The sequence below is a fragment of the Rissa tridactyla genome, chromosome 3, assembly GCF_028500815.1.
Source record: "Rissa tridactyla isolate bRisTri1 chromosome 3, bRisTri1.patW.cur.20221130, whole genome shotgun sequence".
Classification (NCBI taxonomy): domain Eukaryota; kingdom Metazoa; phylum Chordata; class Aves; order Charadriiformes; family Laridae; genus Rissa; species Rissa tridactyla.
The window spans coordinates 44,287,586-44,311,609 of NC_071468.1; the positions used below are offsets into that span (position 1 = coordinate 44,287,586).

The following is a 24,024-nucleotide window of genomic DNA, read 5'->3' on the forward strand; positions in this document are numbered from 1 at the left end:
ATTATAATTGTTTTTTGCATATACGAGAAACTGGTCATCCATTCCTGTCTCCTGTATGTTTTTTAAAAGTCTGAAGTCAGTTATTATTGTCTGTTTGGAGGCTTTTGTTGCACAAAGCTAAAACTTTTACATAATAACAAAACAGTAAGACTTGGAGTAGGTGTAGTAGTGCCGTGCTGAATATTTAAAGAGAAGATTTATCATATAACTTCTTGCCCTAATACAACTCTCTTACTGCAGAGAAGTCCTAGTATTCTTACTGGGTTAGACACTCTATTCTTGAAAGAGAACAAGCATTAAGATTTAAGAAGGATATTTTGATAAAATATAAAAAAGATAAAAAGCGACATGTTTTTCATGTGACTGCATGGCAGATGAGAGGATTGTAAGGCTGCTTTATTTATCTAGCCAGTTTCCGTGATGCTGATATTTTTCTGTTCCATTTTCCGTTGCATTTTTCTTAAGTTATAAACTGGGGTGAAGGAGTGTTCATGCTTCTGTATAAGCATAACTTTACTGCGTAACTTCCTCCATGGTTATTTCTTTTCTGCCGCTTATTAATATAGTCATCAGTTCTAATAATGAGACTTAGAAATAGATGAAGGTAACCCTAGAAATGTAAACAGTTCGTCCTTGCACCAGATGTAGGAAGGGCCTGAGAGATACTGTCTCTCCCATGCTGCTTGCCCTGCTCCAGGCAGTTACTAATCTGTTACTGCTGTGCACCATTTTATTGCAGCAGTATATCTCTTCCATACTGAGCAGGTCATTGGCCAAGTGTTAACACATCCCCATTCTTGCCCGGCTGTTATCCAGAACAGGATATGAGTTCCCAAGGAGCTTGTCCTTTAGTTTCCCTGTAAGTTCTCCAAATGAGAGAAAAAGAAGGGATTCCACAGTCTTCTGTACCCTGCACTAATGCAGAGGGCGAGGTACAATATTGCCCTTCATGTGCATGTCTTTGCAAGAACATCTAAATGCTTTAAAATTAGTCTGTTTCTGTAGAGTTCTGCCGCAAACTTATGCTTTTTTGAAGTTGTTCCTGAGTCTTGTAACTTCCAAGTGATACAGGCTCATGTAGAGTTACAGAGGGAATCTCATCCTGTTTCACTCTAATGAACAATGAACATTAAGTTCCAAGACAGAGTGATTTAAATTTATGATGCTTGCTCCATGATCTTCCTGCAAGCCTTGCTTTTGCTTGTGACCCTCTGATTCCCATGACCTTGTCTCTCTAAAAAATGCGCTCCTTCTCAGCAGACCTCAGTCCTATTCTTTCCTGTCATTATCCCAAATGCTCAATTCTTTCCAGTTTGTTACCACATGGTTACTCTGTCGTTTGATGATCCATCCACTAGAATGCTTTGTCATCTTTGGACAGCAGATGATCATGAGGGGCCCAGGGCATTACTTTCCTTCCTCCAGTAATGCCAGCAAAGGGACACTAGCTCCCTGTTCCCTGTTCATAGAACCTCAGCAGGAGCTTGAGAAGGTCAGGAGAGTCACAGTATCTGCAATCCCCTTTTCCAAATCTCATGACATGTAGGCCGTAGAAGTTTTCAAATATATGTGTAACTGTGAGCTATTTTAGTACCATATAAACATAGAAACTCAGGTCAAAATCTGTTGGGCTGTCTTGTCCTATGATCAAATACAGAATTATTCCTTAAGGTCTGTTGTTTAGTAATCTGACCAACCTAGTGTTGGACTACCCAAAGCTTTCTGTCGTTCTGCTTCCACTATGCCTAATCTGTGATTTCTCTGAAAATAGACTCCATGCTAAGGAAGCATTTTCTGATACTTGGTTTCATGGCTTCTTTTAGTTGCTTTGATCTCCTACTTACCTGTACTCCTCAAGCTCACCCATATAATTCCTCATCTGTTTGGTAGCACTCATCAGATATTTGGATTGAAGGTACTTTGACGGAAGATGTTAATCAAATCTCCTCCCCATTATAATTTAGCCAAGTACACATGTTCTGTTCTTTAACAATTCCTTATACATCACTCCCTCTGGTCCTCTGATCTTTTTTTTTTGTGTTTCACTCTGAATTGTCTCCAGTGGTGAATTTTCTGTGAGATGGCTGATCTCACAAGCAATTTCTGGAAAAGCAGTGTCATTAAATCCCTTTAGAAAATGTCACTACCTCCTTGTAACACAATAAAACCTGCTCATTTGTTGTACAGTGTCTCAGTGGCTGCTCTGGGGATGCTGATGCTTTGTAAAACGCTGTCATATCTGATATATGATCCATTGAAAATGTGATGTTCTTGGCATTTACTAGCAATGTTCTGGAAGATTTTTCTCAATGGTGTGTTAGCTGGTGATATTCCAATTTGCATCTGAATGCATTTCTTCCCTTCCTAAGTCTTGCTGAAGAGTTTTGCGTTCTCCATTCTGGTTGGTGTTAGCAATTAAAGTCTCACAATTAATTACATTGTATGTAAGCATGCTTTTCCATTCCTTTTTCAGGACATTATTGAAAATGTTAGAAAGGACAACTAGAAATATTTTTTTAGTCTTACAACTAACAATTCTCATTACTCCTCAACGTGGAGCTGCATACAAGGTAAACTTACTCAACTACAACAGAAACACTGCAATCCTCTTAAGGTAAAATAGACTAAACAATCACAATATACTGACTAATGGACAAAGGATTTACCATAACACAGCTATTACTCTGTGTTTTAAACATGCAGATGTAGATACTTAACTCTTAAGCTTTCAAATAGATTTCAGATTTCCTACAGCAATTTTCTGGTTTCCCAGTGGTCCTCATCCTCCAAATTCTGGACATAATACTAGGAAGACATGTGGATCTGACAGGAAAATATTATCCTCTCAGAGCTTTCTTCTTGTTGTGCTTGTATCTTCCTCTGGTTGAGGTTGACTTTTGTATTGAGGGAAAATGTGACCGTGGAAAACTTCAAGCCTAACAAAAATGAAATTTTTATGTTGTGAATGTGTATTTCTGGAGTGTGAATGTGGTTGTGGAGGTGTTATGGGGTTTAATGTAGGCTTTCTCTTGGTTGTGGAGCTGCATTGCACAAGCACATGTTGCCTTTAGGTTCTGCAGGTTTGGAAATAGGCTTATGCTGGAGAGGGGAGGTTGTAATGGGAGGATGATTTTGTTGTTGGTAGTACACCAATGTACACAATGTGGGGAAGAAGTTATGGTTTGCTTAACTGTTTGTAGTTTAAGTATCCATTTGTCAAACAAGGAGAAAGATATCTCAGCTGCGTACCTTGAGGCATCTTTGTGGACATGGCTGTGCTCAGATATGGTGGTGATCCAGCCAAGAGGCTACTTTTGTAGCAGTGGTTAGCCAGATATACCTGAATCCACCAGTTACTATTTGACAGGCTCTGAAAATATGGAAAGAAGTTGCAGGTGAAAATACAGCGAGATCTGAGTTGTGTGGAGAGAAGACTTGTCTTCCTCCCAGACCACCACCTCTCAGCGGCTGTTTTCACTGAAATATAGAAGTCAATTGTAAATAGTTGCTAGTGATAATAATCTAAAGGGGGCCTACAGGAAAGATGGGGAGGGACTCTTTATCAGGGAGTGTAGTGATAGGATGAGGGGTAATGGTTTTAAACTGGAAGAGGGTAGATTAAATTAGGTATTAGGAAGAAATTATTTACAGTAAGGGTGGTGAGGCACTGGAACAGGTTGCCCAGGGAAGCTGTGGATGCCCCATCCCTGGAAGTGTTCAAGGCCAGGCTGGATAGGGCTTCGAGCAGCCTGGTCCAGTGGGAGGTGTCCCTGCCCAGGGCAGGGGTTGGGACTAGATGATCTTTAAGGTCCCTTCTAACCTAAACCATTCTATGATTCTATGAAGGGTGATTAGATATACAGATGTGTTTCTCTCTTTTTGATAGGCATGGTTATAGCTCTACCCCAGAATGTCTTGTGCACTTGCAATTCGCCAAATGCAAAATTATGTTTTCTTACCAAAAAAATGAGCCGGTGTTTAAAGAAAAGTAAAAGGCCATGTAAAAAGCATGTGGGTAGCATTTCAGCTGCCTTCCCTCAGATGATTTTCTGCCATATAAACATTCTGTGGAAATATCACAGCATACACTTTACTGGTCAAGATTTAATCCTTAAACACTGCTGTCTTCACTTGGAAGCTTTAGGAAAAATGTATGAAATATATCACTTGCTTCTGAGTGTTTCTTGGGAGCAGGACTAGGCTATAAAACAAGACATAGTCAGAAAGAATGTATCTGGCTATCCCATATTTCTTTTCTATGTATCTCATATAATCAGTAAGTTTTCATTTTACAGATTTGGTGGTTGTTTTTTTGGTTTTGGGGTTTTTTTTGTTGTTGTTTTTGTGTTTGTTTGTTTTATTTTACAATCAAATGCAGCTCTGACATTGATGGTGTTAATTTATGAGAAACATTCAGATGTATTTCTTCATTTCCCCCCGGTAATAAGCACCTAGTGTCAAAATGATTTCAGAAGACAGCACAGAGATTCGTATTTTTGTTTCACGTTGATTTTGGTACTTCGTTTCAGCACGTTACCCGTTGCCACGATGGCGGAAGATACTGTGTGGAAGAGTGCACATTTCCCAATGCCAGAAACCCCACCGCTCCTGGGAGGGAGCCGTACCTTTGAAAACATCTCTCGGACGCCTGCAGCCCCGCACCGATTTCGCTTCCCCGGATCCTCACCCCACAAGCGGTACGCTCTGATGCCCGAGGCGGATGGGTCTCCGGACAGCCCCCTGCGCCGCAGCTAACCCCGCTTCGCTCCCGGAGGCGGCGGGCCAAACCCCGAGCCGACATGGACACCCCCACCCCCCGCCCCGCGGCTCTGGGCTGTGGGAGCGGGCCCCGGGGGTCCCGGCGGCGGGCGGGCGGGTTGGGGCGGAGCCGTGCCGGGGTCGCCCCGCCGTGGGGCGGCGGGTCCCGCTCGCCCCCCGCGCAGCCATTGGCCCGGCCCGGCCCGGCCGGCCCCGCTGCCCGTGTTTATAGCGGCGGGACGGCGCCGCCGTGGGGTCGGGAGCCGCCGGGATGCCCGCCGCGCAGAGCTGCCCGCGCTGGGTGCTGCTAGCCCTAGCACTGCCCCTGGCGCTGCCCGCCGAGCGGCTGTCGCTGCTGCCCCACGGGGAGGAGAGCGGCGACGCCGCGCTGGAAGCCGGGGACGATGCGCGCTCGGCGGCGCTGGAACTGAGCACGGCGCTGCACTTCTACGGCGCCGCCGTCCGCTCCCTCTACGTGAGTGCGGGACCGGGGAGGGCGCGGTGACCCGCTCCGGGCTGCAGGAGAGTCGGAAAGGCGGTTGTTGGGGGCTCACCGCGGGGGCTTGTCGCCTCTCGCCGCGGTGCTGCCTGGGTTTGGGTTGATGCGCTATGGTGCTTGTTGGGTTTCACGTCAGTTGTGTGAGCGCCGTGGTCAGAGGTCGGTCCAAAGCCCGTAATTGTTCCAGTTGCGTTCAGTCAGATATCGGGCCATGTTAGTTCCTCTCTCACACTGTGGCTGTTGCTGTTTCTTTGCAATGCACGCAGTCTGAGGAGGCAATGCAACAGGCAGCAGGAGGGTAAAGAGAATATAATCGATTATCCAGAGTGAACACCATCCCCAGCCGTTTTCTGTGCTCCCGCATAGGGCGTATGTCCAGCTAAGAAACATCCTGGTCGTGGTTTATGTTTTGTGTGCTTCAGCATGCCAAAGTCACAAAACTGAAACTATGCATGTCTAGCCAGCAGCCTGACATGTCCAAGACTTGCACCTCTTAGCACTGAGAGGGCTATTCTGACCCTTAATGTCTTGGGCATTCTCAGATGCTCATTGCTGAAAGGTCTCTTGGGCAGGGGAAATCAGCCTCCAGAGCAATTGCAGGCTTTGAGCTCCAGGCAGACTGTGTGTGCGTGTCTCATAGCAGAATCTGCATCCCGGAGTTGTGCGTGCATGTTTATAGCTAATGGAGGACGTTTGGTATATGAAGGTGGGATTGAAAACAGATTGTCTGTAGCAGAGCTGCTCAAAAGCAGACAGAAAAAATGTTTAAATGGCAGCATGTCTTCAGAATGCTGCAAGAGTACTGGCTGTTTTATCATTGCCTCTTTTCCCCTGAAGCCTCATCTACCCTGGCAGTTGAAGGTGCTAACTAGCGTATTTAGAAAGGTCTTAGTAGGGAAGGTGCAGCGTATTTAGTTTAGTTTAGTATATTAGTCTGATCGAATTAAAACCCACCTCCATGTCCAAATAAATCAATGTGCACCACGCATCTCACAAGCAACTTTGGGAACTAATCTACATGGAGATACTTGGGAAACTAGACCCCATGTGGCTGCAGTCATTCAAAATCTGATGTAGTTTCCATGTACTTGAGTTTGTTTTATGAGTATTCACTGAAGATTTGACGTGCTTGCATTACACTGAATTATATTAGTTCTGCCACTTAAGTTGTGCTCTTTTTCATTGTCCACACTGCCCCTACCTAGATAAATCTTGAAATCACATCTGCAATCCAAAATTTTGAGGGATTCAGGTTATGCCTGGGTGTTGTTAACTTAGGCTGGCAATAAAGATTAAGTAATTCACAAGTACTAAGTGGAGTTCAGACTTCAGTTTGACCCTTAGTTCATTGTCTTGTCTTCCACACTCAAAGTTTGGTCACTGATTAGCCAACCCAAGTAAAAAATACACTTCTTGAAGCACAGACATATTCTCCAAAGATAGCGGCCTGTGTATCTAGTCACTGAGAAGCAAAGATAACAAGTAACGTGTCAGATAAGTGACAGAAAGGGAACAGAGTTTTCAAGGAGCAGTAAATTGGTTAACAACACTAGGTTTCTTTAATTTAATGATCTTGTTACTTGCCCGTGCCATAAAACAGGAACGCTTCTAGTTAGTTTTCATCTGGAAGAATACTCACATAGAGGCTATTCAAGAATCGCTTTTAGAGCTGTTGCAGCATAATTACTCAGTACTATGGATGGGCAATTTTAATATAGGCGAAATCTGATAATGAATGGTATTTCAGTATCAGTCTACATAATATGCAGAGGCTTTTAACTTGCATTTAATCTGCCACAAGTATTGCAAATCAGAAGCACAGTACGAACTGTATGGGAGTAGTGAAAGGAGAAGTATACTTGTTAAGGAAAGGTATTGAGCAGTTTTAATGGCACTTTCAGAATACACAGTATTATTGTATATTGGCAGTGAGTCCTTATTAAGCTCTATGATGTTATTCAGTAAGCAGAATTTACCAAAGTATTGCTAGTTGATAGTAAATATTGTCAAGCTGATACTATTAACATGTGGTATCGGTGGAAATACATCATAATACTTCAAGGAATTCCTGGATCAGGTTTTGAGTTGTGATGAAATACATCTTTCTGTATGGTTCATCAGGATAATGTGATAAACTTATCTTAATTTGTGGGTATTTGATTTTTGCAAGTTTTGCCTTCAATCAGCTGAAGGCTGCCCAGGGAGGTGGTTGAATCACCATCCCTGAATGTGTTTAAGAGTTGTTTAGATGTGGTGTTGAGGGATATGGTGTAGGGGAGATTTTGTAGAGGGGGGTAGATGGTTGGACTCGATGATCCCAAGGGTCTTTTCCAACCTGAATGATTCTATGATTCTATGAAAATTTACGTGAGTTCTCTATTTTTTACAACAGTTGAGAAGCTGAGTTGTTTGAGTTAGCTTTACACATGAATAAAAAGGCAAGGAGTTCTGAAGAACAATTGTTTAGTATCAACTTGTCATAAAATCCCTGGCAACAGAACATTTTTTTTTTTCACAGACAGAAGAGAGAACTTTTATTTACTATAAGTGGAAACAGACTTCACATACTGTAATCTTCAATATGGTGTTTTCCTATGCAAGTTTTGTGACATTGAATCCTGTCATTAACCCATACTGATATATTTGTTTTAATAGCACACTTTTATTAAGTTTTTTTCAGTTTACACTAGGGCTCACAGATGTGGAAAATCTAACGGATTAGGGGTTACTTCCTTTTAGGGAAGAATCAGAGTCCTTTAAGAGCTTGGATCAATTTGTTAATTGTTACTTTTATTAACTTCCTAAATTAATAGTTGATCATGTTTATATTAGAAAATTTTACTGCTTTAAGTCAACTGGCACTTCATTATACAAATAAATTCAATTTTTCTAAACTCTCTTACTCAGAAATATTCAAGTCCTCAAAATGCCTAGTAATTGAACAGGGGAAAATACCTAATTTGTTGGAAACTTTAATTTTTGTTATACACAGCTACGCTTTTTCTTTCAATAGAAGTACTTTGTACTTCCTTCTCCTCACTTGTTTTTTCAGGGTGGACCCGTAATAGAGCATGTGTGATTTGTTCTGCTACAAGCCACAAATGTATGTTAACTATGTGTGTAATCCAGAAGTTTAACATGCTAAAAATACATTTGTGTTAGTTCCTGTCAAGTTAAATACTATTATACCCTAAAAGGAAAGATGTACAGTACAGCTGGTCTTTAGACAACGCCCACCTGAGGCTTTTTTTTTTTTTTCTCTTTCCCTTTTGACAGGAACGATACTTTAATGACACCCAGTACTCACCCTAAATTACTTCTCCTTATTTTGGCTGTGTGACCTTAAAAAGAACAGGGTGAAGTTAAATCGTACTATTCACCATCTTTGTCAATATAAATGTATTCTTAAATCTGAAAATTAAACCCATTTTTTCTGTTTATGTTCTTTCTCTACACTAAAAATCTCTTCACAAAGTGAGCAGTTTGTGTATTTATTTTCATTTAATGGCTTGCAAATGTTTTCTGGGTGATACAGTACTTGCAATCAAACAGTCTCTTAAGATTTAAAATTGAACTATCTATCTCATTTATAAACTACAAACAAATTAAAATGGGGTTGGCATTTTTGCATCTCCTTAATCAAAATATTTGTTGCATTTAAGCTTTTAGAAAGATAGGAAATTAATAGTCAGAAGCATGCCCCTAATAGGTGAAAAGAGGAAGGCCAAATGGTAGGTCATTTCTCCTGGTATCTACTTTGTTCTGTAGTATTAACTAGTCCTGATTGTATTTTCTCTTAATGTTATTTTAATCTCCGCCATAAATGGCGGACCATGCAGCCACAAAGTCTGCACACACCAAATCTGATGAAGAGCATGGAATTTGTTTAAAATACTTCAAACACCAGTCATCTCTCACAAGAGGATTTGGAGTGGGAGTAGGGGTGCTTGTGTACAAAATGCATAAGCAAGGAGAAGGAAGGGCAAACCTTTTAATTTACTCTAAATCTATTACTTGAAAGGTAGAGCGTGTCTCCTTGCTAAAATGTCTTAATGCCCACCATACTCCCTACTGAAATCCAGTGGTGTAGTATAATTGGTGGCTTTTCATTTTTAGGGTAAATTTTAGCTTTGCTTTAGAGGAATATGAGGCATTTTCTAGTGTACAGATGTTATAGAAGTTCTGGGAACCTTTCTGGATGAGATCTCTGTTGCACATCTGCCTGCAACTGCAGGGTCTACACTGGGCTAACCCATGCTATCTTTTTAGTCCTGTGTTCCTAAAATTCATAGTTCACCTTAAGATCTGTAGCCACTGTTAAGTTAAAAATGATTAAAGGAAAAAAAAATCACAATATGCAGCTTCTCCCACCCTTTCTAACATGACCTGAATTCCCATCATGCTTGTGCAGATTATATACTGTTTATATATCTTAGATATATGTTCATGCATAAAGCCAACTTCCCATTTTTTACATGATCTTAACTTTTTTACTGTTTTTCAGCTGTAGCAGCTAATGAAATTATACATCTGCAGACAATACAGTCAGCATATGTCAAGCCATTTTTAAAGTAAATTCTGATATACTGTATGTACTATTTGTTAAGTTCAGCTAATGGTTCCTGCTAACCATTATCCAGTTATATACCAAGCTGACTGCCCACTAGCCTGTGGCAGGGAGCACGCTCTGACCCCCTGGGTAGCCAAAGGAGGGTTCAAGGTATAGGTGTGTGCTGTATGAAGGAGTGATTTGTAGTACAAGTTCCCATACTACACTTTTTCTGATTTGGTCTACATAGTGGTAGTAATGGTGGTCCAGAGTTTAAAGGATGTTGCCAAGATGTATGTAGCCAACACCCCTGGCAGGCTTGCACAGCCCACAGTTTCTTTGTGTCTTGAAGAATATACGTAGTACTGGCCTCCTTGTTTCCAAACGTATATAGTAGAAAAGCGGAATTAAAATTTGGAGAAGAGGAGAATGACCAGAGACAGGGAACAGCTCTTATACAGGGAGTACATGAATAGGCTTGGGGTCTTCATTCTGGAGAAGAAATTGCATAGGGGGAGAGAGCGGGCAGGATTTGACTGTACATCTCAAATACAAAAACTAGGGACCATCAAATGAAGCTGAGAGCCAGACTGAAAACAAACAAAAGTAGGGGAGACCTCAGAGTATGAGTCACAGATCTGTGGATTTCCTTTTTAAGGGATTTTGTGGATGCATAAAGTTTATATGTGTTGAAGGGAAGACTTAACAAATATGTGAAGGAGATCCACTGAGGATGAATAAACAGTCAAACCACAGGGAGTCCCTCGAGCTGAATGTGGTTGGAGGCTGGTTGGAAGAGTACATGCAAGTCCTTCTCTTGTTCTGCTGAATCTGTAAGCTACCAGGTATGGTTGGGGACTGACAACTGGGCTAGATGGCCTTGTGGTCTGAGTCACGGTGGCCATTCTGACCCTCTTCCAAACATTCATAGACGTTCTGTAACGTTGTGAACACCTTGACCATATGAAAAGATCCAGCAGCAGTTTGTTCTTCTTGGACTTGCAATGAGTGAGATAAATCTCTGAGAGATTGTAGTTTTAGTTTCATAGCTTGTGGTGCCAGTTTTGGGACCTCTGTCCCTTTCTGAGTCATCTGCCTGTGTGGCAGCAACTCCAGAGTGGTGAGTGCCTGGCTGCCTGCAGGTAGTCAGATGTGTCCTGTTATCAGGTAGTCAAACTCTTGGAAATACACTTGTATGTGTCTGATTCATACAGTGACATACACGTCTGGAAGAAGGGCTCAGGACAAAAAGCTGTGTGTGAGCAGTTTATGTGTTCCCTCAAGACCTGACACGTATAGTCTTGCTTGCTGCTTCTGTGTGTGTGTGTGAGTCGGCTCCGGTTTGCCAAGGGAGTTTGGCTGTCACACTTGGATATGCCCTGGCATCTACCTGCATGTATCCATTTATGTCATTTTTAGTCAAAGGTGGTTGGCAGTGACTCACTGACCAGTTAAATCTTGCTGAGCCAGTATATATGCATTTTCAGACCAAGAGATTCACCTATATGTTAACGCTTACTAATTACTTTTCAAGTAACAAAGCCAGTTTTCCGTAGGACTGTGTCAGGGCACTCAGCTGCAAGGGAGTTTACAGGGTGGCCTATATCTACTGTAGAAATTCTGTCTCCTTGCCTTTATAGCCTGCGGTACAGGAGCTGTGCTCACAGCATATCTTAAGAGTGAGCAGCAGCTTGTTGCAGTCAACCTTGCACAGTAGCAGAGAAGTTACTAGGAGAATGGTTGTAGTGAAGTGAAAATTAGAGCAGTCCTGGCCAGGCAAAGAGAAATCTGTACATCTTCACAGAAGACTTTCACTCAAGCTATTAAAATATTTAAGCACAGAGCAGGTTTTTGTGGGGGCATCTATGTGTGGATTAGTTTGTTGCTCAGAAGTTCTATCAGCTTCAGGGGCGCTGCTGTAGTAGCAAGGAAAGCTCAACTGACCCGCTTGCATCCTGACGCCCTAACCAGGTTTTCATGAGAATGACATAGCCTGTTGTGTCGTGAGTGGCATGTGTCTGTGGCACAAGAGAGAGCTGTTCAGTTTCTCCTCCCTTCCGCGCTTCCCTCCCCCCCCCCCCCCATTTTTTTTTTTATTGACAGCAGTCTTTCTTAGGAATGGGCAGCTTTCTAAACTGTCCAGATTAAGCATCCTCCTCTGCCTTCATGGTAGAAGTCCATATTCCCAGGGGGTGTGCTATGACTTTGATACAGCTTCTCTATAATGCACTCTGCTTTAGACGTGGTAAGAATCTAGCTCACTGGTTAACTGAAAAAGTAACTGTTGCAAACACTTGTTTCATCCTTCCCATCCCCAGTCATGCTGTTGCAAAACTGGACTTTGTGAGAGTAACAGGTAAAAGAGAGAAGGGCTTTTTGGTCATCTGGGAGGGTCTGTACACAATTCTTCACAGAACTCACAGAGGGGTTGTGCTGGTTCTTGGTCTAAGAAAGACTTGGAAACCTGTGAAATGTGGTAGTTATATATATCTTTGTTAGAAGAGGCACTAAGCATCTGAAAATTAAATAGCTAAAATCTTTATCTAGGGAAAAAAGGTTGGTCTATCCATAAAGTAGTCCTCTGGTTTTGGGCAACGGAAATCCCAGGACTCCTGACATTGGATACAAAACAAAAACTTGGAAAAACTCAGTTACTTTACAAATAGAAGGCTGACTTTTGACTCGATTTCTTTTGGAAATGCAATGAAAATACTGTGATTTAGAGCACATAGGTGTGGGAGACAGCCATATGAACAGTATCTATTTTACAACTTTCACCTTTTTATTAGGTTGCCACTAATGGGATTATTGCAGTGAATGAACCTTCAAGTGAAGAAAAATATCTTGGTCAGTTCCCAGTCAGTTTTGGAGCTATTGCTCCTTTTATGGCTGACCTGGACACAACTGGTGGACGTGGAAATGTGTATTACAGAGAAGATTCATCCTCAGATGTCTTGCAACTTGCATCAGACTATATCAAAAGAGGTTTTCCCGGGACTACTTTTGATCCCAGCAGTGTTGTCATTGTTACCTGGAAGCTCGTGGGTCCTTACCAGGCACCGGGAGAACATCAAGCTTTGGAAGAAAAGGTGAATGTTAATCAGATCTTTAAGACATCTTAGACACATGTTCAGCTGAAATGTAACATCAGAACCTGTTGTTTTGAAGGCTTGAATTCCTTTGTGTTTAAGTGAGTCCTGTACAGTTAAGAACATATTTTGTTGTTGAAAAGGCTATGCAAAATAGGAGTTTCCAGAATTGTTACTTGATTTTTATTTTACAGTATTTTATTCATTCAAAAGAAAATGCTTTAATCCACATAGATGATTTCTTTGTATTCCCTGACAACTCTTACTTTGAATGTTACGTGTGATGTGGCAGTAACTGAAATAATAGGGTATCTTGTCCTCTGTATAATATAATCCAGTTGGCTTGCATTTTTCTACAGATTCTTAAGTCATTTTGACATCAAACTATTCCTATCCCAAAATCTGGTAGGTCTATGGACTAATAGGAACTTCAGACCGTGAATCCCTTTTGGACAGATGACTTTGCATTCACAAAAGGGTCATGCTTTGTAGCTAGTATTGAATGAAGAAGCAGTTAGAGGTTATTTTTTTATATTGCTTGCAAACTATTTTTCCCTTTTTAAACCATGTTAGGTACTAACCTGCAAAGATATGTAATTTTATGCACCATAATTATCCCAGCTGATGAGCCTGCTCACAGAATATTAAACTTGAGAACATTACCACAACTTAGTAAATCTTATTTTGTCAAAGATTAATTTCTTATGCCTAAATTGACACAACTATTGTGTTCACAGTAATGATTCTGCACTCTGGTAGCAACGAATAGCTGATGTCTTGTTGTTTCCTACAGTATGTAGGAGTGTTGCTACAGGAAAAGACACTTGCAGTAACGTGAAACTTGAACTATTCTTTAAATATTCTGTTTACAGATTTTTTTTCTGTGTAGTCTAGCATATCAGTCTTTTTATTTTAAGGAGATGATATAGCATCCTATGCATGTTACAGAACTCAGAATAGTTATGTTTTAGGCAGCTGCTCTGGCTATTTCCTAACAGATAAACTTACCATTGATAATGCTTGCTTTTTTAGTGTTTATGCATGCTAAAGTTAAAAATTCTGTAGCAAGACATAAGCTTGCATAATACTGATTTCTCCTAGGAAGTACATTATGCATTTTGTGTGATGGAAATGTGGATTTTGACTTTGTGTTTAAAAAAACGTTATTCAGTTGTCTATCTTGATTATTTTTCCATGAGTAAATGGATGTTAAATTTTTTCCACAGAGGAACACATTCCAGGCTGTTTTAGCCTCTTCTGACTCCAGTTCCTATGCTATTTTCCTTTATCCAGAAGATAGTTTGGAGTTTTATAGTACATACTCCAAGAATGATGATGGAAGGATCCCTGCTATGGTTGGCTTTAGTCAAGCCTCTACAAATTACTACTTTTGGGAAAAGCCAGGATCCTACAATGTCATTGCTAATGACGAAGACAGCATTAGAAACCTGCACAGGTATGCTTTTTAGTTTGTATAAACTCCTCAAGAAAACAACAAGGAGTTCCATGGGTTTTTTTTAATTGTGGCATGAGTCAATGGGAAAAAATAAGATCCCTTTAGCCATTGCATGAGAAATATTTGTCAAAAGTCCATAGTTCCATTGTCACTGGTATGAGCTGCTGTATACTTAGCCCTTCTAAAAATAGGACCACTTAAGACTTTAACTGTTTTTATTTTGAAAGAAAAAGTGAAAAAGGAGGAAAGGGAATGACTTAGAAGGTTCTAGTAAGTGTTCACAAGATCTTTGTGGTTCAAAGATCTCCTTTTGTTCCCATCAGTTTGGAGACAAGAAGGCTAGAAACTCTCAAGAAGAGAGCTCTGGGTGTGGAGAAAAAATGCTATCCAAACTGTCAGGGGTGTTTATAGCTGAATAAACTGTACCTGTAGATAATTATGTAGATAAGATAATTTGACAGTTTTGTCTTGATATTTCTCAGTGAAGGGTAACATTTTGTGTAGGGTAGCAATACCACACAATTTGTCCTTGATCATTTTGATTTGGTGTGTGCTTCTCTTTGACAGAAGCAGCAATGCTGGGATACAGGGTGTCTGGGTGTTTGAGATTGGTAGCTCATCTGACAGTATTGTGCCTGCCAAGATCAACAATGTTTTGGAGAGCCTGGAGTCCAACGAACAAGACCAGGAGATGACTTCAAAACCATTTATGTCAGACTATGGCTCCACTGAAATAAGACAGCAGTATGTCACCAGTAGTACAGACAGCACAGAAGAGGATCAGCACCACGTTACGTACAGTGTTCCTCAGGTAGCTGCAGAAGACTTTCTGACTTCATACCAAGACGTAACAGGAACACCTTCGACTGAGTCTTTTTACAGTCATCAAGATTTCCCGACAGCAAAAGCTCCACCTCGCCAGTTCCATGTCCAGCAGTTCCCCCCACAGCAACCCCAAGTCATAGATGTGGAAGAATTTGATGAAACTGGTATAGGTAAGGTCTTTTGTACAGCTTGGATGCTTCTAAGATGAATAAGCTGCAAAAAAAGAGGTGTGCAAGAAATCGAACTACTAAAGGAATAATCTGTTCCCTTCTCACTACCTTCATATGTAAAAATCTGGACACGTGTAATAAATTTGTGTTATTCATCAAGGTAGTTAACTTGGATGTCACCTCAGATTCGGATCTCGCCAGTCTAGTAAACTGGTGCTCACAGTAGAGCACATTTACTCTGTGTCTGTGGAACCTGAATCTCTCCTAAGGAGAGATTCCTATCGGGATAATTGTGTTCCTAAAACTGATACATTCTTAGCAGCAACAGATTTCCCCTTCTCTTTTGTCCAGGACTACTGCTAAAGGTATGATCTTAAGTTTAGTAGCTGCATTAAGTGACTGCTCCTGGTAAGGATTTTATGATCAGTTCTACTGAAACCTAGCTTATTTCCTTTCATAGATACGTTACTGAATACAGGTGATTTAACAAAGGTTGGGAATAGTAACTGCTGTAAAAATTGTTGGCTAGGGTTTCATGGCCTTAAGTTTTACAAGGGTGGGATTAAGGATTCTAACTTCTGAGGAAGTGTTTGTAGAAAAGTCAGTGTGACTGACTTCCCAGATGTTAATTGTTCCTTGAAGCAGATGTGAGAATTGCTGTCTCCATGAAATTTAGGGTAAGCCACTTAGGATGACAGGGTGCATCAATCGGTGCCTGGTCCTGGGTACTGTACTGATGAGTTTTGTTCTGAGATTGGAAAGGCTCTGTTTTGCTTTGGTTTGGAAACAAAGACAGGTTACAATTATTGTGTATTTGGTTTCACCAAGAGAGTTTAACTGATCTGTATTAACAAAAATCTGCTGAAATCAGTAGAATTGAACAGTTTTCTAACATCTGAAGCCCTGATGTTTTCTGCAAAATAGTAGACTGTTACTTGCATATTGCAAGGTTAGCAAAAATCAGCTGCAATTGTTTGTTTTCCTCAAAGAGAAAATGAAAAAAACCTAATCAAGTTAGTCTAGAGATATTTTTAAACAAAACCAGGGATATGTGAATACTATAGTAGTTACACAAGGTGTTAAGCGTCTGATCTTATTTTCTGCAGTGTTCCGCTACCACACAGATGTCCAAGAGACCTGTGCTAACAACCGCCACCAGTGCTCTGTTCATGCTATTTGCAAAGATTATCCCAACGGATTTTGTTGCAGTTGTATTCCGGGTTACAAAGGAAATGGCAAACAATGTGTAGCAGAAGGTAACTTTTTTGAAAATTTGGTACATATGCAGCAGTTACTCATTCTTGAATGAGGCAACGTGGTTAAATACTTCTTGCAAGATTCACCTTTCAATACATTGCAGTGATATTTAGAGCTATACTTTCTAAAGTGGTATGGGTTTTTTGGATGAAGTAAACTGTTTTAGGTGGTCACTTGTAGGCATTATGCATTTTAACATGACTACCAGTGTTTATTGCTAGAATTAGTCATGAACATGTTATAATCTGACTTGGTCCCCACTCTAGAAATGGACAGTTCAAAGGGGAGGAACAAATTAACTTTGATCATCAAACTAAAGAGCTTGGCTCCTCTTTGTCTGACTCTTAATCTTCTTCACTATAGGGCTAATATGCCAGATTTTTGTTAGATACCCATTTAAACTTCGTTCCTGTGTAAAATCTATAAAGGAATTTCTTATGTATACATTTGTAATCCTCATAGTGACTTGACTCAAGAGTGTAGATGCATTTCAACAACTAAAATAGCTGACTGCAGACTTCGTGTTTTATGAGGCAGGAAAGCAAAATTCACTACATAGCTTTCAGTTCATAAACTTGAATTTTCTAGAGAAAGAAAAAAAGGATCTAATGACAATGGAATTTGAATTTACACATGGGAAACTACATACAGAAGAAAACTATCAATCCAAAGTAGCCACTTCTGTAAAACATGGACAGTCTTAAAATGGTCAATTGTTTTGAGTCAAGAAATACAATAATTGACTTCTTATTCTAACCTATTCTAACACCTAATGGTATTAGTCTTCTAATAGGGGATGAACAAATTTACATCCAGTAGGTATTGGTATGAAGCGTGATCTTCAAAAGAAGTTTCTTTGTGCCACTTATTGTCAGAGAGACTGTAACATCTCAGTCTGTTTATGGAGTTATCCATGCAGACAAAATTGTTACTTAGGATAAAGGGCATCTCTTCAGGCAATCTTGGCCACTTAGTCATCTGTATAATGAAAACACACACGCATGCACGCACATATGTATGTACGTAAGCAAATTAATACACTGTTTGTAGGCAGTTTCCTGTCCCTTGAATTCTGTGAGCATTTGTTTGCCATTTATTTCAACACTAGCATCTTTGAACACAGCGAACTCTCTGAACACGTTCCTTGGAGAGTATGTGAGAACAGTCATTTTGTTCTGATGCATTGTATTGATTTGCCAGGTTCTCCTCAGAGAGTCAACGGGAAGGTCAAAGGAAGAATCTTTGTAGGAAATAACCCCATTCCAGTTATATTTGAGAACACTGATCTCCACTCCTATGTTGTGATGAACCAAGGGCGTGCCTACACTGCTATCAGCACAATCCCAGAGACTTTGGGGTATTCCTTACTGCCTCTTGCCTCTATTGGAGGTATCATAGGATGGATGTTTGCTGTGGAACAGCAAGGATATAAAAATGGATTCAGCATTACTGGTAACTTTTAAATTAAAATAATGTTCAAATCCTCTGTCCTGAGAGAAAATAATTGTGTATTTAGAAGAAATATAGGATGAAAATATTCTGAGCTGCAAATTGTTTCTTTGTAATCAAACTTCTCACGATTTTTCTTGTTTACAATGTATAGATATTTGGCTTTTTAATTTACTGTTGGTGCACAAGCACGTAAGTCTGTTAGAAAGAAGAATGGCTGGCCAGTTCCTGTGCAAGAAAGAGATTATTAAAAAGGATCTGATTTTTTGGTACTAGAGTGCACAGAGCTACTGAGAAAAGCTGCCCCTACATCTACAAGAGGTCTAACATGTTAATGGTACAAAAGATAAATGAAATCCTGATCTCATGAAGGTCTGAAATTCTTAACAGAAGCAATTCCTGCATGAGACACAAATGATTCTGTTAACTTATTCGAGGGAAACCCCAGTTCACAGTTACAGCTTCTCATGAGAGTCTGAGGCCAAATCTGGTTGGTTGTGCACATGAATTCAAGCTGTAGATCCAATCTGTTCTAGGAGAACATATGTTTCTTTTTAAAATTTTATCTTTTACAGCCCTGTACTATGAATTTAGTTGAACGTAACTTTTTTGGTTTGGGGTTTTCTTGGATTTGATGTGTTTGAAGTTTGTTCTGGAATTTACAAAGTATGTTTCACGTGATTTTGATTTGGAAACACGCGTACTTGATTTTTTTTTTTTTTTTTTTTTAACTCACTGTATTCCTAATGGAGGTTTCCTCTAAAATGTGCATCTCCTTTGCCATTTTAATAGGCAGGATAAGGCCTACTATTATTAGCTTTGTTGGAACTTTGTTTTTTTAATTAAAAAAAACCTTACTTCTTCAGACTTACTTGCAGTTTAGTGTGTTCAGTGCTTAATAAAAGATAGCTTCCTTGCAGTATCCAAGGATATTATCAGCATACCTCTGAAAGTCATTTCTGTAGAAATCCAAAACAGTAGCAGTTATGCTGCATCAAAGCTTGCAGAAAATAGTAATTTATATTTTATCTACTAGAAGCAATACTTTGAATAGAAGTATTCAGAAATCACTGTTAAGTGGTTTAACTAATAACTGTTTCTTTAGGTGGCGAGTTTACACGTCAAACTGAAGTAACTTTTCTTGGCAACAATGAGAAGCTGGCTATAAAGCAGAAATTCAGTGGAATTGATGAGCATGGTCACCTTACCATCAGCACGGAAATGGAAGGCAGAATACCTGAGATTCCGTCTGGCGCATCAGTCCATATAGAACCATACACTGAACTCTATCACACTTCTAGTTCTGGTAAGGTTCCCGGAGAACGAAATGATAAGAAAGTATGCATTTCTCAGAGCAGAGAGTAGGACAATTTGAAAAATGTTATTTTATTCCCTTCTTAGTGAGAGTACTTGGGACCCTTTGATTTATAGAAAGTTGCTTTTTGCCTCTTAGGAACAGGTCCCAAAAGAAGGTGGATTTTGAGTGGGACAATTCAAATATTTGTAATCTTTTTTTTGAAAACAAAATGAGTTTATCTTTCTCTGAACTGATGTTCGCAAAAGGCTCTCAATTTCCCTTTCCATTGGCTGCCTTTACACTGCTGATGGCAGTCACACAAGTCTCTTGGTAGGAGCTGTACTGGTGTATACGTTTTTGTGGTTATGTCATGAAGTGGGCTTTCATCTTGTCCGATGAAACTGTGCAAACCATTTATTTACCAGCATGTATCATGTAAACTGCATTGCAATGACTGTGCCTTGTGTTAGTAACAAGAATTTGTCAGTATTATTTGAGCTGAATTTGAACAACTGATCAGAAAATTAGGAGCCTTTTAATTCCCTTATCAGTTTCTCCATTGTCTCTTCAGTACTTCTTTCCTCTCTCTCTCTCTCCCTTATCTCAGACTCTGAGATTTGGTAGAGAGTTGTTCTCCATTTCACTATTTACAGGGGAAACTTCTTTTGCTTTCCTGGATAAAACTGTGGGTGTTTCAACACAGCAAAACCAAAGTGAGGTTGAAGTGTTGCTGCTGGCCAGCCAGCCCAGCTGTAAAAGAGCAACAAAGAGGAAGCAGCCTGGGGTGCACCCAGGTGCACATGAATACTAGAGAGAGTACACTTTGCTCCAAGGGCGCACTTTGATTGCTAAAGATAGCTGAAAATGGTGTAGTTGCATCATCACTAACTTATATCTGCTAAGGTCTCGCTTTGGTAGCCAGTGATGAACCCTTCTTTCTGCTTTGCCTCTTGTTATGGACTGTGAGGAGATGGAGCTGGAAGCAGCAGGAAACTTCTGCTTTGTGCTGAAAAACTTCAGAGTTTTGGAGGAGTTGTTTGGGCAGTGTGTGCTCTGCAGAACACCTGCCTTCTCAGCAGAAATGCTGTACCCATGGAGGAAAAGTCAGGGGCTGGAAGGAGGCATCCTTCAGGCTGGATTTGATTTACCAGTACTCAAATAGTTATTCTTCTGCTGTCTTATGGCATATGTGATAGACCATTACTTAGCAGAACAACTGTTGCAAGTAGATTGGTACAGCTTTGTTCTGGTGTCCATATGAAGAGTAGTGGAGTTCTAAGGAGCTTTCTGTTGGTGGGAGGAACTGCAAGCCCAGATCTGCTTTGAAGAGTTTTGGTCACAATTTTTCACAATGTAGAAAACTGTTGTGAAGCATATAAAAGCTCTCAGACATGCATCTTCTTCAGGACTCTGTCAAAATCCAAGGCCAATAGACTACAATGAACTAAAAGCGCGTGTAGTTTGGTGCTGGTGAGGTGGCTCTTGCCCTTCTTAGCTTATAGATCCGTTATGTAAATTAATCTAAAGAAACTTATGAGTTTTTTGAGTTGAATTTCCCTTTCTTTACCTGGTGACCCACAAAGTAAAGTTAAATTTTTAAAATATGTCAAGAGAAATTACATGACTCATTCCTCAAGGCGATGATATCTGAGAACAGAGTAAGCCTAGTCAAATGCCTGGAAATACATCCACTTTTATAGCTTCTTGCCTTTGAAATTTCTACACTACTCAGCTTGTATCCCAAGTCTACAGAAAACATTGAGCAGCGTATTTTTGCTCTCTGTTCTGATCAGCGTGTTTGTTGCCATGTTGCAGTGATCACTTCATCGTCCACCAGGGAGTACACAGTGACAGAGCCAGAAAGGGATGGGGTTGCTTCCACATACACGGGCGCCTATCAGTGGCGACAGACCATCTCGTTTGATGAATGTATTCATGATGACTCTCACCATGCTGCTTCTGCTACTCAGCAGCTCTCAGTGGACAGTGTGTTTGTCCTGTACAACCGAGATGAGCAGATTCTGCGATACGCTATGAGTAATTCCATTGGCCCCATCAGTGGTATGTATGAATTGGAAATCTTTCTTTTTCACTTTTGTGAGTAATTTAGAGCAGGCTTCTATATGGTTTTAGCCTGCCCTAGCTGGGTTAAATTAATGAGTTATATTAATTCATTGCATTAGTCAGTAGAAATCCAGGTCCATCAATTAAGAAGAGAAATGGGACTGTTGAAAATTTTTTTTTTTCACTTGGGGAGGAGTATTTAAGTTATTATCTCCTTTTGAAATTCAGTGGAGTTTGTGTCTAATTCCTTGAAATAATCTCCATACCGCCTTGAATCTATTGCTACTGAGATACGTGGAGTGTATCATTTATCTTTACCTAATTTATTGTTCCTCTATTAATGATTTTTTTTGTAATGTCAGAACAAAGGGCAAAAGAGGCGAATCAGATTTGCCATTGAAACAGCTAGTTTCTGTAATTTATCTTGAAACATGGCATTTTGTCTTTGGAAGGTTGGCAGCCTATGAAGTATATTTTTTTGGATCAGCTGTCCAACTTTGTCTGCTTGCACTAAAATAAAAAAAAGCAAAGGATCAATTTGAAAATGCACACCAGATGAGTACAAGAAAAGACTGCTCACTTTTGTTTGTTACAGAGATAAAGTTTTACTACTTAAAATGGACAAACCAAGCTGTTAAGAATTGCATTTTGAGTCTAATGTCAGTGGCTGGAAGTTGCATTATCTTTGTCAGTCTTGCTCTTTAGACAGTTTTTTGTGGCTTGTCTGTTTTTTAACTCATCAGTCCTTTGCACAAGTAACAAGGAATACAGGTGCTATTGCCATGTCTGAGATTCATGCCCTCCATATCACCTGCAAGTCCCCTTCTTCCTGGTGCAGAAAGCATTCTCTTTCTTTATTTCACGTGCACTAAAAGCAACCTCCTTCTGGGCCTTATCTGAATGCCATTACTTGGATAGAGTTGTCATGGCTAAATATGGTTTCTCTTGTCAGATGGTTCTGCTGATATTAATCGGAATCCTTGCTACACTGGAACCCATAACTGTGACACCAATGCAATATGTCGTGCAGGATCTGGAAATCGTTTCTTGTGCGAATGTTCGATTGGCTTCCGTGGAGATGGAAACGTTTGTTATGGTATCAGAAAACTTTCATTACAAAATGCCAGCTAATGTAGAATTTGTTTTGATTGGAATGTATTGACCTGCAGGACTAGCCATTCCAGCGAAATGAACTGTCCTGAGAGGCTGGTTTTGGGAAAGATAGGTTAAAGGGATGCTGGGGTAGCTGACATATCTCAATAATCAAAGTAAACAAGTTTGACTGTCTTGAAGGGTCAAATTTGGGTATGCTTTGCTAGCTTACAAAGCATCTTTCCTACTCAGTTCATCTTTTCATAAAACCTGTGGGGAATTTAGCTGTGAGAAATTTACTATAATGCAAGTTCTGGTTAAAATGAGTCAACTAGGTTAAAAGTTCTTGAGGGAGATGAGGAATGGCATATGCACGTGCATACAGAGCAGCGATACGTGGAACCCATTGAAATCATACATTTTTTCAAGATCTGCTTTGAAAATCCCTTCTGTTCAAGGAAATTTTTATTTCCCATCTCTGTATTCTTAATGTGTTTGGGCACAAATACTTGTTTTCAAAAGGTGAAGGTCTGTATTAATGAAATATGCATCATCCCTATTAGTTAACTGAGTTGGTTTTTTAATAAAAAAAACCCAAACAAAACAAAACAGAACCCTCCTCCCACTCCAACCCTTAAATCAACTTCCAAATGAAACCAGCATCACACTGTTCCTCCCAGTCCTCTGGTGCTGTGAGTTGAGCAGCAGTGGATTAAAGATGTATATGGATAAGGAAATAGGAAGTCTTTCCTAAAGTTCATACTCCCCCAGTAGTCATGACTGCTTCTCATCAACTTGTAGGTTGCCTTTTCCTTTTCTCAGTGGCTCCTCCTTCCTCTCTGATTTCCTGTCGCTTCCCCTTATTACTCCATTATAGAACCTGTTCTGGGTTTGTTTTGGTGCAGATTAGCTGTGGACACAGTTACCTGAAAGCTTATTTTCAGGTTACTGTGATCCCTTAAGAGGTATGGTGTATCCAAGATTGTTTAAATATGCAAGCATGCTATTATTCAACAGCTGCACAGTTTCTGTTTTTCTGACATCAGTATTAAAAGCATCTTTCTAAAAACTGAAATCCTTATAATATTCTAGATGTTGATGAATGTTCAGAGCAACCAGCTCTATGTGGCAGCAATGCAGTCTGCAATAACCAGCCGGGAACCTACCGCTGTGAGTGTGTTGAAGGATACCAGTTTGCAGCAGATGGGCGGACTTGTGTTGGTGAGTTTCATCTTTCTTAAAAGCGCTGACCACCAGCTTTCAGGCTGTGATTCATCTCAGAGACAGAAAACAAAGCTCCTAGGATCTGCACTGACTTCTAATGTGAATTGAATGTAGGAGTTCATGCTGCAGTTATTGATTACAATCCACTAGGTAACAGAAGAAGGTGCCTGAAGTACTTTCTTTTCATCTCATAAAATCTTCCCGTTCAGAATGTTTCCAAATAGAAAGTGGAAATAATTATTGAATGTTTCTGTCCTTTCTGTACCATTATTTAGCTGTAGATTTCACATGGAAG

General features: G+C 40.2%; 1 protein-coding gene across 2 annotated transcripts in view; it reads left to right on the plus strand.

The window, feature by feature from the left end:
* The first annotated feature begins 4,993 nt into the window (after positions 1 to 4,993).
* NID1 (nidogen 1) overlaps positions 4,994 to 24,024 on the plus strand; it is a 48,211-nt gene continuing 29,180 nt past the window's right edge. For both annotated transcript variants that reach the window (XM_054196060.1, XM_054196061.1), the window contains exons 1-10: positions 4,994 to 5,233; positions 12,596 to 12,895; positions 14,122 to 14,351; positions 14,919 to 15,346; positions 16,453 to 16,602; positions 17,804 to 18,055; positions 19,158 to 19,358; positions 21,165 to 21,410; positions 22,366 to 22,509; positions 23,598 to 23,726. In XM_054196060.1, coding sequence (XP_054052035.1) covers positions 5,030 to 5,233; positions 12,596 to 12,895; positions 14,122 to 14,351; positions 14,919 to 15,346; positions 16,453 to 16,602; positions 17,804 to 18,055; positions 19,158 to 19,358; positions 21,165 to 21,410; positions 22,366 to 22,509; positions 23,598 to 23,726 — 2,284 coding nt within the window. In that variant the 5' untranslated portion in view covers positions 4,994 to 5,029. The remainder of the gene's footprint in view (positions 5,234 to 12,595; positions 12,896 to 14,121; positions 14,352 to 14,918; positions 15,347 to 16,452; positions 16,603 to 17,803; positions 18,056 to 19,157; positions 19,359 to 21,164; positions 21,411 to 22,365; positions 22,510 to 23,597; positions 23,727 to 24,024) is intronic.